Below are 24,301 nucleotides of genomic sequence, written 5' to 3'. Positions count from 1 at the left end.
TAAATTATCAACTGTATGTCACTGCATATAGTTATAAAGTGACTCATTTTTGTGGTAGCAAGGCTGAATTTCTACTGGAATTTCTTCATTTCATGTCTGATGCAACGAACCCTAAAACAAAAAGGAAATTCTTCTCATTAATTTCTGTTACTGTGCTTGCATTTGAAATTAATTTGATATGGTGGGAGTGGATCAGTAAATCTATCAGTAGAGCTACTAATTAACTCCAGCAAGTTTTCTTTTAAAGAAAAAAATATCAAAACACAATCCTCTTATCAAACCATCTTTTTTTTGTGCCAATGACTATGAACTCACTGATCAGTAAGAACTGTATTCTGTTAAAAGAGATCAATTCCTCCTAGGTCTTATTCTAAAGACTACTTTTCTGTTTCACCAACTTATTAAGTAAAAATGGTTTTGATTAGGATTTAAGTAAATGAATAAATGACAAAAATGATAATTTTAGACAGATTCATAACGGACACTTTTATCCAGTCCCATAACATACAAGGGAGCCTGGATGTTTGTTACTTCAGTTTCAAAAAAGGAAATTAAAAGCCTCTGTATCATACAGATCATGTTCTTTCCTAACCTGTCTTTAAGAAACAGCAAACAAAACCAGAGAGATAACGATCTGCAGAACTACAGACTTGTAAGAAAAACCATTTCAAAGCCATGTAATTCAGGTATTTCCCAAGTCCTTTTATCTATAAAAAATTTCAAGTAAATTACAGACTTGAACAAAAATTAAGTACAACATAACTCCTTCCCTCCTCCACCCCCAAAAAAGAACCCTAAAAGGACACGACTAAGATTTTCTCATTGAGACATAATTATGTGAAAAATTAGTCCTTTTTACTCGGAAATAATGATACCAGTATACTCTTATGTTGAAGTAGTATAGTACTAAAAATGCCAGCTTCTTTAAATCATGATCTTTTGTATTCCTTGCTGAAAAGATCCTCACAGTAACATTCTCTCCTTGCCACTGAGGTTTCCAGACTACTCCACTGTGGCCTTTTCTTAAAAACAAAAGATATCAGGTTGTTGAATACATATTTCTTTCTAGAGCTGGGCACAGTTTAAGTAGATGTGTATTAAGGACTTTGGTTGTTATTCTCTGAAGCTTTTTAGCATTTATAATAAGATTAAAGATGGGAGATAGTCTCAGGAGTTTAAAGTGGTGCAGTGAGTCTTCTGGATAGTAGACCATCTAGCTGCAACATTCCAACAGATTTTTGTAAACAAATTCACTGCTGTTCAGTTCTTAAGAAATGATGTCTCTCTGATTACTAAAGCAAAAATGTTCAGTTTTGCAGAAGAATAAAGATAGTAGACTTCCACTCTCAGTTAAAAGATTTATTGCTATCTTCTGATATTCAGTAGGGAAAGTAGAGCTGACAACTGTTCTTTCCCATTCTCCCTCTTCCAACAGTGCTGATCTTTCCCAAAATCTTTAATTCCATTGCAGCAGAACAATAATTAAGTGAGGTTTCAGGAAATATATTCTTATTCTCATAGGTCCAAACGAGAAGCTAGAAGAGTTGACCAGACTCACAAGAATGAAAAAACAGCATGCATTATGTGTTGATGAGAAGAACAAACAAGTCAAAAGCCCAACAGGAAAGCTTTCACTGGTATGTAGAAAGCATAGTATCTCCCAGACTAGCTCCACTTTTTACCTCAATGAACTAATTACAACTCAATCATGCAATGCACTGCAATTTTAGTAATACCCTGCAGTGTATCTACAGCAATACACTATTGATTACTTTAGAATTAGAAGATGACTTGAAAAATTGAGATGGTTTCTACTACTAAATTACAATTTTACTTCACCTGTGGTATAGATGCATCGAATATGAAAGGCAGGAGAATAATAATCATTATAACTTCAGAATTCATTGCCTTTAAATGTGAAACAGCATGGTTGTTTTGATACTATACATAGGGAGATCACTAAAAACAGCTGAGTAACTATAAAATCTGGCCTTCCTTCCAACGAAGGAAATGTGTGTTAAATTAATTTAGAGGTAGAATAATCTTATGTAACAAGACTTATGAAGTTTTTAAATTGAGATGTGAATGCTTCACAAGTATAATGTAAGTTTTGACAAAGTGCTTCGATTTGGTGCTTTGACACTTTTGCTGTAAGACATGATTAACTCTTGACCTACCTACATCTACTAGCATTTTGCAGTAAAATAGCAGTGCTGAGCCACTTCCTGAGGTGCAAGAATAATCCAGCAATTCCTACACATGGAGGAGGGTTTTTTTCAGTTAAAACAAAGAAATAACTGAAATAAAGAGCAGCTTTTATAAAGACTTTCAGAATTCTTGACTGGCATCACTTAAAATTGTCCCTACTCCCCCCTCAGTATTAAGAAAATCTTATTTTCCAAATCAACTAGATTTTGCAATGAGTATTAAATGCAATATTTAGAAAAGAAACACTTTGTTTTACATGTTCAACATCAATGTGCACATATAACATGCATCTGAGTTTGACCAATTTTGTGACAGACTGTGATAGCCAAAAATGACAGAATTAGCAGCACTACAATAGGGGTTATGACAAATAAGAGAAGTATCAGTACTGGATTGCATTGCATCACATCAGATACTGAAAAAGTGAAAGCATATGACCAGTTTGCATACCTGCTTTTACTTCACCTAACTCAAATTTTCTGCAAAGTCCATAGAGGTGTTACAGTTGTAGAAGCTTTAGAACTTATTGCGAAGAAATGAATTGCCTCTGATTAATTGCACTTTAACATGAAGTAGCCCCATAAAACAGAGGCAGACATTTCACAGAATCAGCCAGGTTGGAAGAGACCTCTGGGATCATCGAGTCCAACCGTTGCCCTGACACCACCATGTCAACTAGACCATGGCACTAAGTGCCATGTCCAGTCTTTTCTTAAACACATCCAGAGATGGTGACTCCACCACCTCCCTGGGCAGCCCCTTCCAATGTCTAATAACCCTTTCTGAGAAGAAATTCTTCCTAATGTCCAACCTGAACCTCCCCTGGCCAAGCTTGAGGCTGTGTCCTCTTGTCCTATCGCTAGTTGCCCGGGAGAAGAGACCGACTCCCACTTCACTACAACCTCCCTTCAGGTAGTTGGAGACTGCAATAAGGTCACCTCTGAGCCTCCTCTTCTGCAGGCTAAACACCCCCAGCTCCCTCAGCCGTTCTTTGTAGGTCAGACCCTCCAGACCCTTCACCAGCTTGGTCGCCCTCCTCTGGACTCGCTCCAACACCTCAACATCTTTCTTGAAGTGCGGGGCCCAGAACTGGACACAGGATTCAAGGTGCGGCCTCACCAGTGCCGAGTACAGAGGGACGATCACTTCCCTAGACCAGCTGGCTACACTATTCCTAATAGAGGCCAGGATGCCATTGAAATATGCCATTTCATAGCAGCCTGTCTTGTTCCTTCCAGGTACCAAATCAATCTACCCACGTGACCGTCAAGCTCATGCCTTTGAAAGTAACAAAACAAAAAAACAGAACAGAGACAACAAATACATGTTGTCTGAACATGGCAGTCAAAGAAGAAAATGTAAATTGTTCCAATTTTTTACTAAGTACATCAACAGAAAAGAAAATTCCAGATATCTCAGCAAGGAGAATAAAGGAATTTAAAAAAAAAAAAAAAAAAAGGAAAAGGTTTTTAGCTACAACCTGATTTCTTAGGCAGTTAAGCGAGTCCTCCTTCTATATCAATAAATAAGACACATACAAAACTGAGTATGGGAAATGCCAAACTTCAAGCCTGTATAGTGCAATGAAGAACTAGACTGAGACTAATAAAAATACTTTACAAGAACTGAATGCTTGTGATCCCCTGCACAGAATAGTTCTGTGTCTTTGTAGATAAGGTTTTTTGGCAAGGAAGTGTCCCATTTTGATCTAAATAGCGGAGTCAGCTGCAACAAAACCAGAACCCAAATACCAAAAACTTCAACAACATGAAAGCAATAAATCATATAGTAACCTACCTACAGATACGGTCTTCACATTCCCTGATAAAAAATTAAAGCATTTGACACTGTTCCGTATGACATCCTTGTCTCTACATTGGAGAGACATGGACTTGATGGATGGACCACTCAGTGGATAAGAAATTGGCTGGATGGTTGCACTCAAAGAGTTGCAGTCAATGGCTCGATGTCCAAGTGGAGACCAGTGACGAGTGACGTTCCTCGGGGCTCAGTATTGGGACTGGTGCTGTTTAACATTTTGTCGGCAACATGGACAGTGGGATTGAGTGCACGCTCATCAAGTTTGCTGCTGACACTAAGCTATGTGGTGCAGTTGACATGCTGGAGGGAAGGGATGCCATCCAGAAGGACCTTGACAGGCTTGAGAGCTGGGCCTGTGCGAACCGCATGAAGTTCAACAAGATCAAATGCAAGGTCCTGCACATGGGTCGGGGCAATCCCAAGCACAAATACAGGCTGGGCAGAGAATGGATTGAGAGCAGCCCTGAGGAGAAGGGACTTGGGGGTGATGGTTGATGGGAAGCTCACCACGAGCCGGCAATGTGCACTTGCAGCCCAGAAAGCCAACCGTATCCTTGGCTGCATTAAAAGCAGCATGGCCAGCAGGTCGAGGGAGGTGATTCTGTCCCTCTACTCCACTCTTGTGAGACCCCACCTGGAATACTGCATCCAGCTCTGGGGTCCCCAACATAAGAAGGACATGGAGCTGTTGGAATGAGTCCAGAGGAGGGCCACGAAGGTGATCAGAGGGTTGGAGCACCTCTCCTATGAAGACAAGCTGAGAGAGTTGGGCTTGTTCAGCCTGAAGAAGAGAAGGCTCCAGGGAGACCTTACAGCAGCCTTCCAGTACTTGAAGGGGGCCTACAGGAAAGCGGGAGAGGGACTTTTTACAAGTGCTTGTAGTGATAGGATGAGAGGTAACAGTTTTAAACTGAAAGAGGGTAGAATTAGATTAGATATTAGGAAGAAATTCTTCACTGTGAGGGTGGTGAGACACTGGAACAGGTTGCCCAGAGAAGCTGTGTCTGCCCCCTTCCTGGCAGTGTTCAAGGCCAGGTTGGATGGGGCTCTGAGCAACCTGGTCTAGTGGAAGGTGTCCCTGCTAATGGCAGGGGGGTTGGAACTAAATGATCTTTTAAGGTGTCTTCCAACCCAAGCCATCCCCCTACATTCACAGCAGAAACATAATCTACAACATCAGTATTTTCCAGCTTGCTTTATGTCCTTTCAATATATTGGAGATGGCTGATATACAAAAAGAATCACGGTTTTCCTCCTACATAAGGAGCGTGTTTTCCTTCAGTGGTTATCGTTTAATTCCTCTTCTCTCTACTGGAGAGTTGCGCTTTCTCTGTATCTCGGTGTTCTAGCTACCTAGATTACAACAGTTCATGTTTTGGGGTCTTTTTGTTGTTGTTCAAAGTCCATATGAAAACAAACTGATTCTGGGATGATTTTCTGTATGAAAGAACAAAAATAACGGTACAGACAATGCAATACTTGTGTTATCTTCAACATAGGATGCATCAGCAAAATTCTGTCTAGCACCTCCTCATATGCACAGATGGCATAAGGACTGCTAGCGATACAGCTTGGTTTCTTTCTTTCTCACTTACTTAGCCTTGATTTAATTTATCATTTTCGCGTCTTTTGATTTTTTATTGAATAAGATCATGTTTGTGGTCTTGAACAGCCATTTCTTTCTCAAGAGCTTCAAAAATACCTGCGTTACATTCCTTGCGATGACGCTTTTCTTTCTATAATTATTTTTAGCTTGCCAGATGACTCCCAAGCCTTCCTCAAGGAAGATTACTTCATTTCTCAGTGTGTGTGTCACTTGTCTCAGTGCTGTTTTGAATAGGGTATTGGAGATACGTGCCTGGGTAAAAAGCCATCAGTCCATACTAAATCGTGCCTAAGCAACACCAGGTGATGGCCAGCTAACTCACCTCCTTTCCTCTCAGTGATTACCTCTGATTTTAAATACCCTTTCCTTGCTTTTATGGAAATTTTCCAATGCATTTCTTTGAGTAGGGCCTGGCATGAACAACTTTGTTGAGGTGTTGGAGCGAGTCCAGAGGAGGGCGACCAAGCTGGTGAAGGGTCTGGAGGGTCTGACCTAAGAGGAACGGCTGAGGGAGCTGGGGTTGTTTAGCCTGGAGAAGAGGAGGCTCAGAGGTGACCTTATTGCAGTCTACAACTACCTGAAGGGAGGTTGTAGTGAAGTGGGAGTTGGCCTCTTCTCCCGGGCAACTAGCGATAGGACAAGAGGACACAGCCTCAAGCTTCGCCAGGGGAGGTTCAGGTTGGACATTAGGAAGAATTTCTTTTCAGAAAGGGTCATTAGCCATTGGAATGGGCTGCCCAGGGAGGTGGTGGAGTCACCATCTCTGGATGTGTTTAAGAAAAGACTGGACATGGCACTTAATGCCATGGTCAGGTTGACAGGGTGGTGTCAGGGCAACGGTTGGACTCGATGATCCCTGAGGTCTCTTCCAACCTGGTTGATTCTGTGAACTTTGCTTGAGAATCAGCTTTGATTTCTTTTACCAATTCTTCAAAGTATTTCCTTTATGAAAACTGGATGAGCCAATGTTCCTTCAGCCTGGCCACCTCTTTCAGGTCCACATATACTGCTAGGACTTGTAGCTCCTACTTCCTGAGTGTCAGGATTCATCTAAGGAGACAGTTTGAAAGAGGCTGCCAGGGAGCCAGAAAAAGCACACAAGTCTGTATTTGAGGGATTGATTCATAACCTAATCAGTCACTCATATGTAAAACATCTGTAATCATTTATAAAGTTACTGTACTCCAGCTTAGACATGGTAAACAGATCATCTTGAGCGATGACAGCTTCCTGAACTTTGGCCTATGTAAATCACCTCCAATAGTGCTTAAGACTATAAAGGAAAAACAAACACACCAAAACACATGAAAACCCCAGTGACTAGACCACTGCCTGAGCAGTTATGTCTTAGGAAAGGAATCAGTAACATAGAGCTGGTCTTGGAAGCTCCTTAAACACTACTGCTGCTTCACAAGTGCATGTCTGTCTGTGCCTTGGGCAGACCAGCTAATTTTTGCAATACGCTTAGATAAGGCATGTGGATGTAACTAAAACACTCAGGAGTGCAGAAAAAAATAGATCTCCGAATTTCTTCTAAATCTTCTGGCTTTCTGATCAAATACAGAATCTGCAGGAGCTCAGTCACCATGTGTAAGTATTACTGTAACCCAAGACTGCATCACCCTCTAAATGAGAAACTCAAATTAATTTAGATCTGTAAAGATCACAGTATCTCATAGGTTTTGTATTTACTTCAGGGCACAGCTACCTTCTTAATCATGTCTAATAAGTGGATACCGAAGGAAACTCATGTTGATATATACTGAAGCTAACGAGCTAGTACTTCAAAGTGCCATCACTGGTCTTTTGTTTTGATTCTTTTTCTATCTTTTTGGTTTTCTTAAGGGCTGTTGAAAACAAAGCTTTAAAGCATAGATTTTAAGAATTCCAACCAGAACATCTTTCTATTGTTTTACAGTTAAAATAGGGATGACATGATAATGATCCTTTCACTCAGGATAACACTGAATGATCTCTAGTCTTGTAACCCTCCTTCCTTTTTCTCCCAAGCAATTTCCTTAAAGGAATTGTATCTAGCTAGTGTTTGGATATTTCCCAGGATGATAATAAACCATTACAGAAGTCTGCTCCTGTAAGTTGCTCATTGAAATCTTGAAATGGCAACTTACTTCTACCAGAAAATTAATACAGAAGAAATAAAGGATTAATTAAGGATCTATTTTACTGTATACTTTTGAACTGCCTTATGCATAAAAATCTAGGAGAGATTTTGAACATTAAGGATACTGGATTCACAGTCCATACCAACAGAGAACACAGAATCACAGAATCAACCAGGTTGGAAGAGACCTCTGGGATCATCGAGTCCAACCGTTGCCCTGACACCACCCTGTCAACTAGACCATGGCACTAAGTGCCATGTCCAGTCTTTTCTTAAACACATCCAGGAATGTTTCATTCTGCAAACTTCAAGCTTGCAGTACAGACATTTCATCCTGTAAACTTCAAGCAGTAAGGGGCCAGAGGAAAAGCAATCACCCATGAAGTGTTCTGTGTGAAGGGGCACACAAGTAAGGGAGCTCATGTCATGAATGGTCTGTGAAAATTCTTCTCCCTGCATCCAAGCAGATGGAAAGCCCTCTAGACTGACAGGCACTCTCACTTACAAGCAGTCAAGCAACTCTGCTTCATTGCTTTCTATCACGAAGGCAGTATAGCGTATTTTTAGAGGGCTGTCATACATGAAGACAGATTTGGTCCTGAAACAGATGTAGGGCAGTGTCAATTATTGACTACATTAGCTGTTCTCAACTAAATGTCCAACAGCGCAAGCAGCAGCTAGATTCATGGCAGCTGGCAAGTGCAGCTTGACCTTTTCTTTGGGTTGAAAAGGCCTGGAGAAAAATAGCTGGGACTAGGAGAATTTGCTTTTAAAAATTACAAAAAAGTATTGTTTTTTATGCCAAGAGGCCAAAGTCCTTTTATAATGCAACCGCTGATGCCAGTCAAAATCAATCAACAATAAAGGTAGAACTGCACAGAGAGGGACACCTACTATTGGGATAAGATTTCTCACTAAAGGTTGCTTATGAAGAAAGTCTCCAAGAGCCAGGCTGCAAGAAGAGCAAGACATTGCAACCTCATTACGAGCTCAAGAAATTGCAGAGAAAGATTACCTTTTCAAATGAACTAACACAAACCAACTGCCCCCCAACTTTCCAAGTGTATCTCTCACACAGAGCTTGAAGTACAGCTGGTGCCATCTCTTCTTCACTCTTCAGGGAGTGAACCGAGCATGAATGACTCAACACACATGCTAGCAAGCAGAATTGTGCATTAGCTAAAAAAGAGGGGGGAAGCAAGCAAGCAAGATGAGAGTTGGAATTATCTCTCTCCATACTACTACACTAAATGCAGTCTACAACTGAAGGGAGGTTGTAGTGAAGTGGGAGTCGGCCTCTTCTTCCAGGCAACTAGCGACAGGACAAGAGGACACAGCCTCAAGCTTCACCAGGGGAGGTTCAGGTTGGATATTAGGAAGAATTTCTTTTCAGAAAGGGTCATTAGACATTGGAATGGGCTGCCCAGGGAGGTGGTGGAGTCACCATCTCTGGAGGTGTTTAAGAAAAGCCTGGACATGGCACTTAGTGCCATGGTCTAGTTGACAGGGTGGTGTCAGGGCAATGGTTGGACTCAATGACCCCTGAGGTCTCTTCCAACCTGGTTGATTCTGTGATTCATGTAATCTCAAGTACTGCATTGGGCCACAAATATTCATGCAAAACAAGTAACTGTGAGTATGTCTATAGTAGCATGTAATGCAGAGTGATTGGAACAGATAGATTAGAACCAGCTAACACTAATGACCCTACATCTACATTGTATGTTAGTATTTTACTTCAGATCATACTTAACCTGGCCCTCTGGACTGAACAACTCCCTTAAACATGTGGTTTGAAGGCATTCAAAGGAAAGCTACAGCACAAACTTGCTTTCTGAACTGTAGCCCCTTAGTGAGCCATTAGAAAGGGCCACATCATCCCTTCTCCTGTCTCACAAGGGTGGCAGTACACATCCACTGCCTGCTTAAGAAATTCCTTAGGCATGTAAGCTTTATTGCTGTTAATGCTTGTTACAGGTGACACCTGCCATATGAATAATCTATCAACTCCAAGCATGGTCACCAGCCAACAAAGGGCAACACAAGGAGGACGAGAGGACATTAGGCTCAATACTTGCAGCAACCACCAGAGAAGAACACCGCATGTGAACTAACCCTGACCCTCCTACATGTTCTTTTGTGTGAGAAAGACAAGCCACATGACTTTCTAGGTGTCACGACTTTCTAGGTCTCATCACAGTGACCGCTTTGCTCTTGGTCTACCACAAACTCTCAGTATGCTAGATGAAGTCAGACTGGTGGCAACACACTGCTCTTTGAGATGTGGGATAACTGGCAACAGTCACAAAAAATTTCAGATTGGCACAAAGTCCTCTCCTATGTCTTCACCAGGTTCTTCAAGAAGACTGAGAGCCTATACTCCCACAAGTAGGTGGCCAAAAAATTTTTGGTGGACATCAAAGCCTGACATCTCTCTGCCCATCCCCCACACCCTCTATGAGTAACCTAACTAAACCATCTTGCTCAGAATCTCATTCAGTCAAGTTTTGAAAGTCCCCAAGGAAGAACAGTCCATAATTGCTCTAAGCAACCTATTCCTGTGCTTAAGCAGCCTGCTGGTGAAGAGAATCATATCCTGATCATAGAATCATTTTGGTTGGAAAAGACATTTAAGATCAAGTCCAACCATTAACCTAACACTGCCAAGTCCACCGCTAAACCATGATCCTAAGCACCACATTTATACATCTTTTAAACACCTCCAAGGATGGTGACTCAACCACTCCCCTAGGCAACCTGTTCCACTGCTTGATAACTCCTTCAGGTTATGAAGAAATTTCTCCTGATATCCAATCTAAACCTCCCCTGGCACAACTTGAGGCCGCTTCCTCTCATCCTATCACTTGTTACTTGGGAGAAGAGACTAACACCCACCGCGGTACAACCTCCTTTCAGGTAGTTCTAGAGAGCAATAAGGTCTCCCTTGAGCCTCATTTTCTCCAGGGTAACCACCCAGTTCCCTCAGCTGCTCCTCATAAGACTTGTGCTCCAGACCCTTCACTAGCTTTGTTGCCTTTCTTTGGACTCGCTCCAGCACCTCAGTGTCTTTCTCGTAGCGTGGGGCCCAAAACTGAACACAGTATTCGAGGTGCTGCCTCACCAGTGCCGAGTACAGGTGGACGATCACTTCCCTAGTCCTGCTGGCCACACTATTTCTGATACAAGCCAAGATGCTGTTGGCCTTCTTGGCCACCTGGGCACCTGCTGGCTCATATTCAGCTGACCATCAACCAATACCCCCAGGTCCTTTTCCGCCAGGCAGCTTTCCAGCCACTCTTCCCCAAGCCTGTAGCGGTGCATGGGGTTGTTGTGACTCAAGTGCAGGACCCGACACGTGGCCTTGTTGAACCTCATACAATTGGCCTCTGCCCATCGATCCAGCCTGTCGAGATCACTCTGCAGACCCTTCCTACCCTCAAGAAATTCAACACTCCCACTCAACTTGGTGTGATTATATCTTGCTACCTTTGCACTGCATCAGTTTTCATGCACCGATTAAAAAGTAACAGATTTCTAATATATACTTGTTAAGGGGAAAATACCGCATTGGATCCACCAATCCAAGAGAGGCAAGGCTGCTGGAGCTCTGCATCCCCAGTCCGGCCCATGGTGAGGCTGAAAATGTACTCCTAGTAGGCATACACACACAGGGGATATGTATGCAACACACACATATGTATAAATGGCTGGCCGCACAGAGCACCTACAGGAACCTGTGGCCTCACCCTCCTCCCGTCTGGCTGAGCAGGATGGAGGTCTGTTAGTGGGAACATGTATGTACATACATACAGGGTGGATCTCCCGAGCAGCTGGGCTCAGACATGCAGCCTCTCCAGTTGCTGGTACCTGGAGCTGCAGTCCCACTCCAGCTGCTGGCACCCAGGCCTGCACACACTCCAGTCACTGGCACTATTAACACACAGGCCCCTGTGACCCATGGTCCCCTCCAGCTGCTGGTGCTTGGGTCTGCTCACCATGGCCTCTCCCATTGCTGCACCATGGACACATGGGACCTCCTGCCCATGGTCTGGCTCCAGCTGCAGAGCCGACTCCCTCACACTGGAAGAGATGTAGAGAAGGATTTAAAAAGAAAGTAAGACAGGCTCTGCAGGACACAGCCAGACCAGCATACTGACCAGCCAACTACTTACATGCAACCCACCCTTTTTACCCCCCCATCCCGCTATTTTCCATGCTCACTCATCTCCAGATCACCCAAACCTCTCCCTTTCCCCAACCTTTGTTTCTCCCCTATGCATCCCATTAAGTCCTGCATCTTCCTCGGACTGAAAGGCATATTTCTAACCCCTTCTCCCCTCATTTAAAAACCTACACAAGTATATTTGATATTATATAAAATTAAAAATTAGTATCAACTTATGTGCCCAATTCTTCAACTGCTTCCACAAACTTTCTGCTACTGGCAATTGGAGAGCTCTTTTCAGTTACATAATTGAACTAATTAGAAACACATCTCAAGGGTGCTGACTCTTCATCTCCATATACCTATTTTAATACCAATAAACGTTGCAATTCTGCACAGAACTATCAGCACAGCTTGCTCTGGCTTTTTTCTCTTCAAAATAGTGGTAATGATTTCAGGCCCATTACATCTCAGAGACTAGGGATTTAAATCTTATTTTCAAGAAACTCTCAGGAAGACTTAAGGCTGTGGGTTTCCTGGGGATTTCTGGACACTTTATTTGCAGTCTAGTCAAGGTAACGAAGGAAACACTGTGCCTACATTTTTTTCCAACCTGGAAGACTTGGGAACAACTCCAGCCCCTCCAAGCCAGACTTATGAGACTCATAAAACCACAGCAGTCCATCACGTCAGTAAGGGGATTTGCAGTGTAAGATTTTAGTAACTCTTCTTCATCAAAACGATGAACTCTTACACAAATTCCAAGACAAAAAAAACCCCTCTTAACTGATGAAACTCCACACGCAGACCAAGCCCCTGTCACTCACCAGAGGAGCCCTCCTGCCACACAAGTGGTCACCCAGACATCTATAACAGAGTTACACTGCAGAGTGTACCCCTACAGAACATGCCCACGCCTATGTGTTTCCCCACTACTAGTTCCAGTTAAAACATCACAGCTTGATAGATAAAGAAAGCTTGTAAGAGCATTGAGTAAGAACTTTGGATTTTTTAATTTCCTATTTAAAAGGAAACTGTTTTCTACCAGGACCACACTTATGCTACACTATAATTACACTATAATTACATTACTGTACATGTTACCCATTTCACAAAAATCGATAAAACTGCAATACTTACTTGGTACCACATAAAAGTTGTTTATACACTCCTTAGTTATGCTGCACCTACATAAAATATTCATTACTTCAATGTAGTGGGTATTAAAAAGAACCTATTTCCAGAGCCCCACACTTTAAAAAAAATTACAACAGGCAAAACCAACCAGCTGAAAGTCTGCCACTCTTTATGCAGACTTGTAATCCAAGCTAGCATGCAGACCTCCTGAGTTCAGCATCTCCTCTAAAATGATCTTAAAACACCCTCACATTTAAGTTACTTGCAGTAATTTTTTGCTGTTCATGGATTTTCAGTTGTTAGGTTCAGTCCCTTGAGCATGAAACACAGAAGACTATTTAATAAAAACTAAGCTTGGTAGACAGCAACATTACTAAGCTATTTCCAGGCCATAAATTTCCTCTGCTAGGGCATGTATGAGAGGGACTCAGGATTTTACTGAATTTTGGTTGCTTGCAGTGGCAGGAGAGGGTTGCCTTTAGCCACTCATGGGAGAGAGGCATGTTCTCAGCCAAATAATCCTACCTCCTGTGAAAGAGTTTAAACAGGAACACAGCATCTTGACATAGCTTTTGGTTTCCTCTGGACATCGTATGGCTTCCCATTTTGGAAAAAGAAGTTGCTGGAAGAAGTGCTTTTTGGTAATTCTATCTGGTAATTTCTGAACCAAAATTAATGGATGCATGTAAAGTTATGGAAGTTCTGAGCCCCTCACTTCAAGAGAGATGTTGAGGTGCTGGAGCGAGTCCAGAGAAGGGCAACCAAGCTAGTGAAGGGTCTAGAGGGTATGTCCTGTGAGGAGCAGCTGAGGGAGCTGGGGTTGTTTAGCCTGGAGAAAAGAAGGCTGAGGGGAGACCTTACTGCTCTCTGGCTCAGAGGTGACCTTATTGCAGTCTACAACTACCTGAAGGGAGGTTGTAGTGAAGTGGGAGTCGGCCTCTTCTCCCGGGCAACTAGCAATAGGACAAGAGGACACAGCCTCAAGCTTCGCCAGGGGAGGTTCAGGTTGGACATTAGGAAGAATTTCTTTTCAGAAAGGGTCATTAGACATTGGAATGGGCTGCCCAGGGAGGTGGTGGAGTCACCATCTCTGGAGGTGTTTAAGAAAAGACTGGACATGGCACTTAGTGCCATGGTCTAGTTGACAGGGTGGTGTCAGGGCAACAGTTGGACTCGATGATCCCACAGGTCTCTTCCAACCTGGTTGATTCTGTGATTCTGTGAAGGGCAGGATGTCATTTTTTTGTTGTGTCTACTTCTTCACCTTTCTTCAGATATGTAACACCAGTCTCAAATTGAGTTTTGCACAGCAACAGTCCACTCCACCACAAGGTGATTTTACTTGCTGTTCTGTGATGTGCTGAGGTCAGCTGTTTAAGTAGTCTGAAATCCTCAGCAGCTCTGTTACTGCTGTGTAAATATAAACATAGAGGAACACTTTGTCATTAGTTATTTTGTCCAAGAGATCAGAGACACCAGCAAGGTACTTACTCAAACGTTACTGTAGGACACAAGGAAGATCAGGCACTTTATCATCATCTGTATAGCATACATGAGATGAATTGCCTCAGCATTAGCAACCCCCTTTATCATTTTTATACCAGCAGAAATTCCTTCTGAGGAAAGGAATTCACAGTAAACCCACATTTTGCCAGGTAAGGACATCACACCCAAACCCATACTCACCTGCAACTTCTTCCTCTGAAAGACAACTCATGCATTTTGAAAAAAGTTGTTTATTTTTCACTGCTTTAATCTCACTACTGTAGTGTTAGCACTTAACATAAGCATCCACTCTTCTACTGTCCTATTTACAATCCATTGAAATGTATACTCTACAAATACAATACATATTTTCAGAAATGTAAGGGAAATGCACAATTTTGTAAGGTTTAAAAAAGTGACACTCATCTGTACAGGATCCTCAAATCATCCAAAAGGTAAAATTTACAAGGCAGTATCCACACAGCTATGTAAGGGCAGGTGCTACAGTGACAAAGCAGCAAACTTGCTAATACAATAAAATACAGAAAATTAAAGTGTTTTGGGGCACCAGATAATACATTTAGTACCGCTGAAGTTGTAAATTTAGTAATACCCATATTTCTAGAAACATGTAACTGCAAACCTGGAGAATGTTCTGAATAATATTAAACATTATATACACATGAGGTAAATGTACCTTGGTCTTTTAAGAGGTAATCTGAGTTTAAAGCAACTGATATGGTGAAGTTTGGTTTGTTTTTTTTTAAAAAACACAAAACAATTAACAACTTGCAATCATTTCAATGGCACAATATAAACAGGAAACTAACTAAAAGGTGAATTTCATGGCAACCACACTCAAAACCATTACTGAAAAAAAATAAAATAGCCTGTTATATCATTTGACACCTTCATGTCCCCATACAGTCAATCCCAATGTCTTTACCTATATACAAAGTCCTTCTTAGGATTACAAGTGGAACCATGGGCAGGTGACAGTGTCTCATGCTTGGCAAGTCAGCTTGAGAAACACCCCAGAATTCCAGCTTTTAAGGTTGGAAGGTCCCTGAAGAATTCCAGCATTCCAAAAACAACATTTCAGGCTTTTCACTATCAGACTGTTTCCAATGCTCCTTATTTTCCATGTCCATATCCACCTGGTCACAAGTCTGTAAACCAAACTGAGGCTTCAATGCTACTAAAATGTCAAATTGATTAAATCCACAAAACTTAAGTGAATGTATAATGTATGTAATATTTACAATAAACATTTGCATCAGGATTCATCAGAAACTGTTTTGGTATATACTTGAAATGATACAAAATTAATATTTTTGAATGTTAAAATATTTTGGTCCCCCTGGATTTCCAAGAGCATCTGGTGATATTACAATCTTAATTTAAAAAATACTTATGTGTACCTGTGTCCATATATATAAGATATGATCTTACACAGGTAACATTTAAAGTTACATAATATATACAGACACAGCCTTTGTAAAAGGTGTTTAGTTCATATAATGGAAAAGAAGAACAAAGCTTGAAGTTGTGGTGTCAGAACTGAGAATACATACAGCTCTATTCAGAATTTTCCTGTTCTGCATTCCAATATGAATAATAAGGTTGTCTCAAAATAACGTTCCTAATGTCACACACTGTATCAAGCATCCTTCCTGTGCTTTGTTTTTTTGAAGCTTCTATTACAAAGCGAAAAATTAGAACAATGTAAGAATAGTTGCTAGCAATTCAGGAGAACAAAGACTAGTAGGTGGTTGAGATGACACAGAGGTAACAAGCCACTGTACGGTTGACTGAATAATCTGCGTGCCATGATACTGTTCAGCTGCCGTAGATTCTCTTTAAATGCAACAGAACTGCTCCTTATATTTTAGGAAACTAAATGTTATGGTGATAAGGTTTTGTAGGTGCTAAAAAAAGCCACTAATGAAATTATTCGATGAATTATATTGGAAGCTCTCTCATGTTACCATCAAGATTACTATAAAGATCTGAAGTACGCCAGTAGCCTGATGATTCTGAAGTATGAACTACACCATTTGTATCTATGGTAAAGATCCAGTTATGCCTACAAAAACCTCAAAATTTAACAAAGTTAACAAATTGTTTAAGTATTCCTATTTAAATAGGAATTTAAAATTTGAAATTAGTATGGTGATACAGTGAGTTCTACTTTGACACTGATCTGCTTTCTTTAAATATTTGATACATAGAACTTGTTAGAGAGGCATGCCAAGTAGACAGATTTGGGAGTTTGGTTATATTCAATCATTTTTTTAGAAAAGTCATAACTGAAAAACAACCTCTGTGGCACACAGCTGTCCATTTGCACAAAGGCATAGTTTATCTAAAGTACCTACATGAAGTCATTTTTGATCCAGCTTTGATTGATAAGAGGCCTGAAGCGCATAAGCCTGACTGGTCAGATTATGCCAAACAAATATAAACGTGACAGCTGTACACATGTTTAAACCCAGCTGTTTTCTAAGAACTTCTCTCATTTTTTCCTCTTCTCCTGGATGCCATCTTCCAGTATGAGTAAACTTACCCATAAAGGTGGTTGAATAAAGCATTTCATTATTTGCAGTTCAACCTCTGAAGTTCTGTAATTCCCACATCATTTAAAAAAAAAATCATCTCCAAGCAAGCACTAAGAATTTGGAAGTACACAAGAGTCAGCAAAGTGCTAAGGCTTATCTTGGCTAAGTTTCATGTCACCTATATCACCTCTTCTTACTAGGACCCATCCATCTTACTGCTTTAACTACCATATATCACAGACCATGGAACACAATCTCAACTGCTTCTGTTAGCAACCACCCTGCCACTGCTACTAGCTTTGCAAAAACCTCTCAGAGGACTGTATGCTGAAGAATGAAAAGGAAGCAGAGTTAAGGTTGCCACGTGTGTTGCATAATAGGATGGATACTGATGTGTTCTGGAGAGTAGGAGGTTAGGTGCCATATTAATTACGAGGCACATTTACATACTGAAATACTACTGAGTGTTTTGGGAATTAATGAAACCAAAGATCAACCAGACTCTTCCTAAAACTGCAATTAAAAAAATATCCTGGTAACAGCAGTTTTTAAAGGAGAATTTTCCATATTAATTCCCCCAGTCCCCTCCAGAAGTTGTACATCTGGGCAGGAAGCAATTCAATTTCTAAACAAGTTTGCGAATATCTTGTGATATCCTTAAAATCTAGGCAAATCTTGACTAAAGCCGTGCCTATTCTTCTGTGTTCTTATGACAACACAAGCCACCATAAGCTTTGTTCTTGTAACTATGAAGAGGATTGATGGAATCCTCTGGTACTTATATCCAAAGACCTGCAGCTCACCACTTTCTGTGGCTCACCACTTTCTGTGTATGAGGCACACACAAAATATATGCACATAAAATTTATAAGCAGCTTTGAACTTTCCAGTACAAAAGCCCAAATAACTTCTCCCTAATTACAGGTACACTTAATCCTCATTTAATTGCAAATATTGTTCTTTGAACCTCAAGACTCTGCAGAACTGCACAGAAAATATGCTTTTCATATTTGATTTAATGGAGCAAAATCTCCCTTAAGAAATCTTACTCTTCTTGCTACTTTTCTGAAATAAATAGGTACTTCAAGGATTTTAGAAGTACCACTTGATAAAAAGTCTTATGACTTTACAATTACAAAATATGACAGTGAATTAGCTAGCTTACACTATTTAGAACTCCTACAGTGGTTTAAAGAGTCAGATTTTGGTAAAATTAAAGGTATTCCACAAATTATGCACTCACTTGCTGAAATGAGTGTCAATTAGATCTTAGCCAGGCAAAGGAAGAGTTGATTTTTAACTTGTATTTTTGAAACCCAAAGTACCATAGGCTTTGTACGCACCTACTGTTTCGCATTAAGAGACTCAAAAGCGGCACTTACTGGTGTAATACAATCTATTTTGAAGGCAATGTAATGGTCTGAAGTGGAAAAAAACCCAGTAATCATGTATAAAGTATAGTTGCATAAATTATGTTCCCACAACTGCATGAGGTCAATTTGTAAATCAAGGTAAAAGTCCAAAAGATCTACTACCTTAATAGCTAGCAAAGTATACTACAACAGTACATTCACAATCTGAATCAAAAGAATTGGGACAGTGGTTCAGAATAGTTAATGTACCAGCCATGAATAAAGTTGCTTCAAGAGCCACCAATGCACTCTAGAACAATATAGTGAACGAGTTCCACTTTGAAAGTGACCTCCTATTTTTAGCACAGTTAACTAGAAGTTAAGACCAGCTATCAACTTTCCAAATAAAAAAAATATAGGTTAATAAAAATAAAACTAGACTACACAATGTTTTGTAAGTAACCTGGGAAAGAGGTTCATAGTGCACAGAAAGGACCCAACACAACTGTTTAGCACATCCACAAAAATCCTAATCAGTGACGTTCCTATGAAGTACTAAAAGGCAGCAATATCCTTCTGTTCCCCCAATGAGGTAGAACAATTAACCTTCTTGACACGCCACTCCGGTGCAGATATGGATTCTTACAGTATTCTTCGGTAGCAAATCCAGGATTACATCTTTATCCCCTCCTGTTGACTAAGCTGCGATAATGTTTTCTTAATGCGCAAAGCCGTTAGCCTGGCAGCTCCGTTGGCATACCAGCACTCCCGCATAATTTTTGCCATGACTCGTAATGCCTGCAAAGGAAAAAACATAATTACACATACTGCTGTTCCAATGTAGCCCATGTAACCTCTGTTCTGTCTTACCCTCTTCATGCATTTCTGAAGTCTATTACTAGTACTACAGCTGCATGCAAGAGTGTTCTATGTAAAACTCAAATTCTTACTATATTTACAGAAAAATAAAATTCTTTAAAATACTGTACAGCAGAACTAGTATTTTTCAGTAGAATTTCAACCCATGCAAAAATATTTTAATGAAAAATTAGTAGCTTGTCTGTACGTTTTCTGAATTTTTGCATTAGACAAAAATATACTCTTTATTGTACCTCCAGTTAAAGAGTTAGTTCAATATATAGCAATTCAGAAGTTTATCAGCTGTCTTCCTCAAATTGAAGCTCTGTAATGACTCTGAAAATTCTTGCAGTCTTTTTATACTTATATACAACAGCCATCCTTTGAAATCTGTGAATGCTACTACACAAGTACACAATGCAAATAGAAACTGAAGATGAAATAAAGCTCTACATTCTAAGATTTTACACTCAAAACTGTATTACATTGAGCTGCTAACTAAGTTGGCAGGATTGGAATAGCAGCATTTAAAAAATGTCTCTACAGTCTGCCAGTGCATGTCATCGCCTTTCTCTCCCACCTATGCTCTCTTGCCCAATCTCTTATCTCAGGCCTTCACCCATGTATTCATCTCACACACGCCACAACCCAGTTCCCTCTTCCTTCTGAAGTACATAATATCTCTATCTTTTACTCCTGCTGTAGCCTACTGCAGCTATTCTCTTAAGCTCTGAATCCAAAAGCATTGGTTCTAGCCCTAGTTGGGTTCCTAGAGTAAGCAATACGAACAAGTTGGCTGGAAAGGCAAGAGCTCGCTGCTCTGCATACTACTGCCTGTACAGTGACTACCAGCATAATGAACTCACCCCAGAATGAGGTGAGAGCTTCTACCGAGGCATGGTCAGGAGTGGTCACTACACCACACTTCAGTTCTAAGTCTTTGGCTTACTAGACTCTCAGCTTCCTAACAACTCTGTTCATCTTTCAGTAAGTGCATACAGTACAAATTCTGAGACACGCAAAGTACTAAGGCCACCATAATTTTGGATGAAAATTCCTAAAGGTATTTACTATTTTGGCCAGTCTGTAGGATATTCCTTTACTACATAACGATAGGGCAAAGACCCCTGAGTTAGTTCCAAGTAAGCATTCACATGAGGTAGCACAGCACTGTTGAAGACACTATTTGTGTCCCAACAAGCAGTACTGCTGTGTTGGCAGAGTACTGAGCTGAAACTTAGCAAGCACACTTCTTGAAAGAGATAACCAGCCTAGTTACAAACCGATTAGCTCACGTATCTTTACTACTCCTGTTGTGGATTAACCCCAGTAGGCAGCTAAGCTCCACACAGCCACTCGCTCACTCCCCCTCAGTGGGATTGGCGGGGGGAGAATCAGGAGGGCAAAAGTGAGAAAACTTGTAGGTTTCATAAGAGTTTAATAGGCAAAGTGAGAAACCAAGCCAAAACAATGAAAAACAAGTGATTAAAAAAACCAATTGCTTACCACAGTCTGACCAAGGCCTAGCTAGTCCCTGAGCAACAGCAACCCCTGGAAAACTCCCCCCTCCCTCAGTTTTATTGCTGAGCATGATGTTGTATGGTGTGGAATATCCCTCTGATCAATCTGGGTCATCTGTCCCAGTTGCGTTCCCTCTCAGCCTCTTGTCCACTCTAGCCTACTCACAGATGTAGGGGAGGCAGAGTGAGAAATGGAGAAAGCCTTGAGGCTGTGTAAGCACTGTTCAGCAATAGCTAAAACATTGGTGTGCTATCAAACTGTTTTGGTCACAAATCCAAAACACAGCACCATACAGGCTACTAGGAAGGAAGTTAACTCAATCCCAGCCAGATGCAGTACCAACCCCAGCTGCACAATTTATTTGCTGTGATGCCTCCTGTATACTATAACCCAGACTAGCTTTAATTTACAGTAGCGTCACCTATACTTCACAGGAAGGGATCCTAGAATCCTCCACACAGGGCTAGCTATTAATTTTTGTGAAATTACATTAAATATTAATGTACAACCAAGGGTCAATGACATTCAATAAAGCCAAAATTATCAGAATGAAATTAAGCTCTCCTAGAAGCAACCCTTCTCCCTTCAACAAGCAGCACAATTTTTAAGCCACCGGAATCAATAAAAGCTCTAATGTCCAGTAAAGCAGCTTTAGCAAAGTTAGTTAATACCTCGCAGCTCTGCCATCTGTTTGGAATATTGGGCCTTAACTTCTGCTCACACACAACTTTCCTCATTTCTTCAACAGAAGGATCTGAAGGAACGAGGTCATAGTATGGCAACTGGTAATCTTCGTGGATTCCTGTAACAGGTTGAAAATAGCTTTATTTTAGCTAACACTGAATTACATACTCTTCACTTTTTACTGTGCTTATCAGTACCCTACCGTTTTATTTTTTGGTTTTCATTTTTTTAAAATTACATTACAATGACTGACAAATAAACAAAAATCCTTAACCATACCTTAGGAGTGTTTATATTACCCTTGAAGAGTTCTTAATTTTGAAATTTACACACTTGGAAAAGATGGAAGCTATATCAAATCTTTCATATGCTATACTAAAGACACGCTTCTTGGAAGCATATGATTTACAAGAGCATGTTTTATTTTAAATAAGGTATGGATGTAATCTGAACACATTATAGCTAGCCCTTAATTGTTGTGTTTCCCCCTTGCTCTCAGCGACATTTAACTCCACCCTTTTCTTCCCTCTATGTAAATGTTTTAGAAAAAAATTAATATAGACAAGGAATGTTCCTGTTTTCTTCAACAGGTATGGTTCATCGATTTACAAAGAGGTTGAATAAACCAGTCATTTACAAGATTAACAGTTAGAAAGTCTGAGACATACTGGCTATTACCTTGCACCGTTTTTAGAGCAAACTGTTTACTCAAACTTATTCAGGTTCTGTAAGTTACTTATAATTCCTTAGTATGTCCAATTTTGTAAAGACTGCCACATACCACCGATTGAACATCGCCGAGCTATCTCCCAAAACACTAATCCCATTGCATAGATGTCTGCTCGTTTGAATGACTCAAAATGTTTCATATTTATGGAATCATCTAGAACTTCAGGTGCCATGTACCTATTTGCAATAAAAAAAAAAAGAGGAAGAAAATCTTTAATTTCATAAATACTTATTGCAGAGAAAGTTCAGTGCTACTGATCAGCTCAAAATCAAATTTAAATATTTAAGTGGAAAAGGAGACAAAGGAAAATCTGCTTCATTAAGGTTATGCAATCAAAGACCTTTCAGTGCAAAGGGGATAATGAGTAAACTGAGAGGAACAAGCAAAGGAATGAGGGGAATAAGTAAAATGGGAAACGATAAACAAATAGAGCCATAAACCCGACAGACACAGGATAACAGAGAATGACAAAGATCAAAAGCCTCTGGTTGCTACTCCAGGCATTGCTTTAGAGAGGGCCAGTCTGGACATTGTAACTGTTGATAAGTGGGAAACAAGAGGAACACCACGATTGTGGATATTCAAGGACTGTGGGACTATGCAATGCTTATCAAGGAGTGCTTAGGAGAATGGTAACTGGGAGGAACAAAAGTGGGGCAATAGATAGAAAAGGATATCAAAGGGGCCAGTTGCATAAACAGTTGCCAGTCATTATGGTCCTAGGAGCACATGTCCATGGGTCTTAGGAGCACTGTCTGGAGGAACTGTGGGGGGACCAGCATGAATGAATTCTGGGCCAGCAACTGCAGTCAGACAGTGGGTGAAGGCATCCTTGGTGGCAGCAACTGGAGCAAACAAGGGTTTCTGCTTTAGCAACTCTAGTGGGACCATAGGTCACAGGCTTCACAGTCACATGCTTACAGGTACCAGCTAAAGGGATGAGAAAAGCAGAGGAAGGGCCTCTCAGCACCAGCAACTGGAGTAGCAAGCATAGGCTATAAGGTCTATGTGCCTGGGAGCCAGATGCTGGGGTTGGCCAGAAGGTTTGTATTTCCCCCACTAGCAAACTTCGAGTTGGTCTAGCCAGCAAATAGGTTGGCCAGGCAAGGATGTTTGACAGGGGGAGGGCCTGCACTGGTATTCAAGGGAATCCATGCGTGTAGGTGTGCATATGGATACATGCATCTGTTTGCTACTGTGCATTAACCCTGCCCAACTGAGTAGGAGAGTAGGAGACCTGTGGAGCACAGAAGAGGGCATTAGACACACTGAGGGTTGTACTGATAGTTGAGGGATTCATTCACAGGCTTGTGAGGTTACAGAAGGGGGTGTGTGTTTTCACTAGTGAAGTTCAATACTGATCAGCTGAAGAAAAGGAAGGAGACTTGGCTGTCTATACTTATATTTTATACAAGTTCTGACAGTGATTTATGTGGGTGTTGAAGACAGCACATGGTGTATAGCAATCTGTGTAATCAGCCCTGTCAGTACTGAATGTGTCTGTGTACGCCCAGCCTCACTACTGGTGGAATCCAAAGTAATTAAACAGCAGCCACAGCCACGGGCCTGGAATGGACAGAGCCCCAGCCCTTTGGACACACCAGGCTGGGCTCCAGAGGCCAGGCAGGAGGAAGCCCCAGCTCCTGGAATTTGCCAGACAGAGCAGCCACTTACAACATCTCCTAGCAAGACTAGAGGGGGAATAAGACATGAAGGGTTGGTTAAAAAAGCTGCACTGTTAAGAATTCATTTGGAACAAAAGCTCCCTATCATCACAATAACTGATTCTTCATCATACAGCCCAAGTTCCATCATAAACCATGCCAGGCTTTTTTTTTTGAATAGTAAATCTTATTTGGGTTACACATTAACAACTGTGCTCACAAGAAAAGTTTACTTAACATTTCCTGCAACAGAAAAATCCGTGACAGACTTTCAACTGAGAAACAAGGACTGAAAATGGGTCATTGCATCCAAGTGATTGTTACCTTGTTTAATGACTAGGCCTAATGTGGGAACATCAAGCAAAATGTCAGTGTGGACCGCATTGTGAG

General features: G+C 41.0%; 1 protein-coding gene across 1 annotated transcript in view; it reads right to left on the bottom strand.

Annotated features, from left to right (window-relative positions):
* Positions 1–18,229: 18,229 nt before the first annotated feature.
* TGFBR1 (transforming growth factor beta receptor 1) overlaps positions 18,230–24,301 on the bottom strand; it is a 34,754-nt gene continuing 28,682 nt past the window's right edge. Inside the window, exons 7-9 of the mRNA XM_068395693.1 lie at positions 22,299–22,423; positions 21,505–21,635; positions 18,230–19,252 (exon numbers count right to left, since the gene is read on the bottom strand). Of these exons, the coding sequence (XP_068251794.1) occupies positions 19,127–19,252; positions 21,505–21,635; positions 22,299–22,423 (382 nt within the window). The 3' untranslated portion in view covers positions 18,230–19,126. The remainder of the gene's footprint in view (positions 19,253–21,504; positions 21,636–22,298; positions 22,424–24,301) is intronic.

The sequence above is a fragment of the Nyctibius grandis genome, chromosome 3 (assembly GCF_013368605.1).
Source record: "Nyctibius grandis isolate bNycGra1 chromosome 3, bNycGra1.pri, whole genome shotgun sequence".
Lineage (NCBI taxonomy): Eukaryota > Metazoa > Chordata > Aves > Nyctibiiformes > Nyctibiidae > Nyctibius > Nyctibius grandis.
This window is presented reverse-complemented; position numbering and strand designations above follow the sequence as displayed.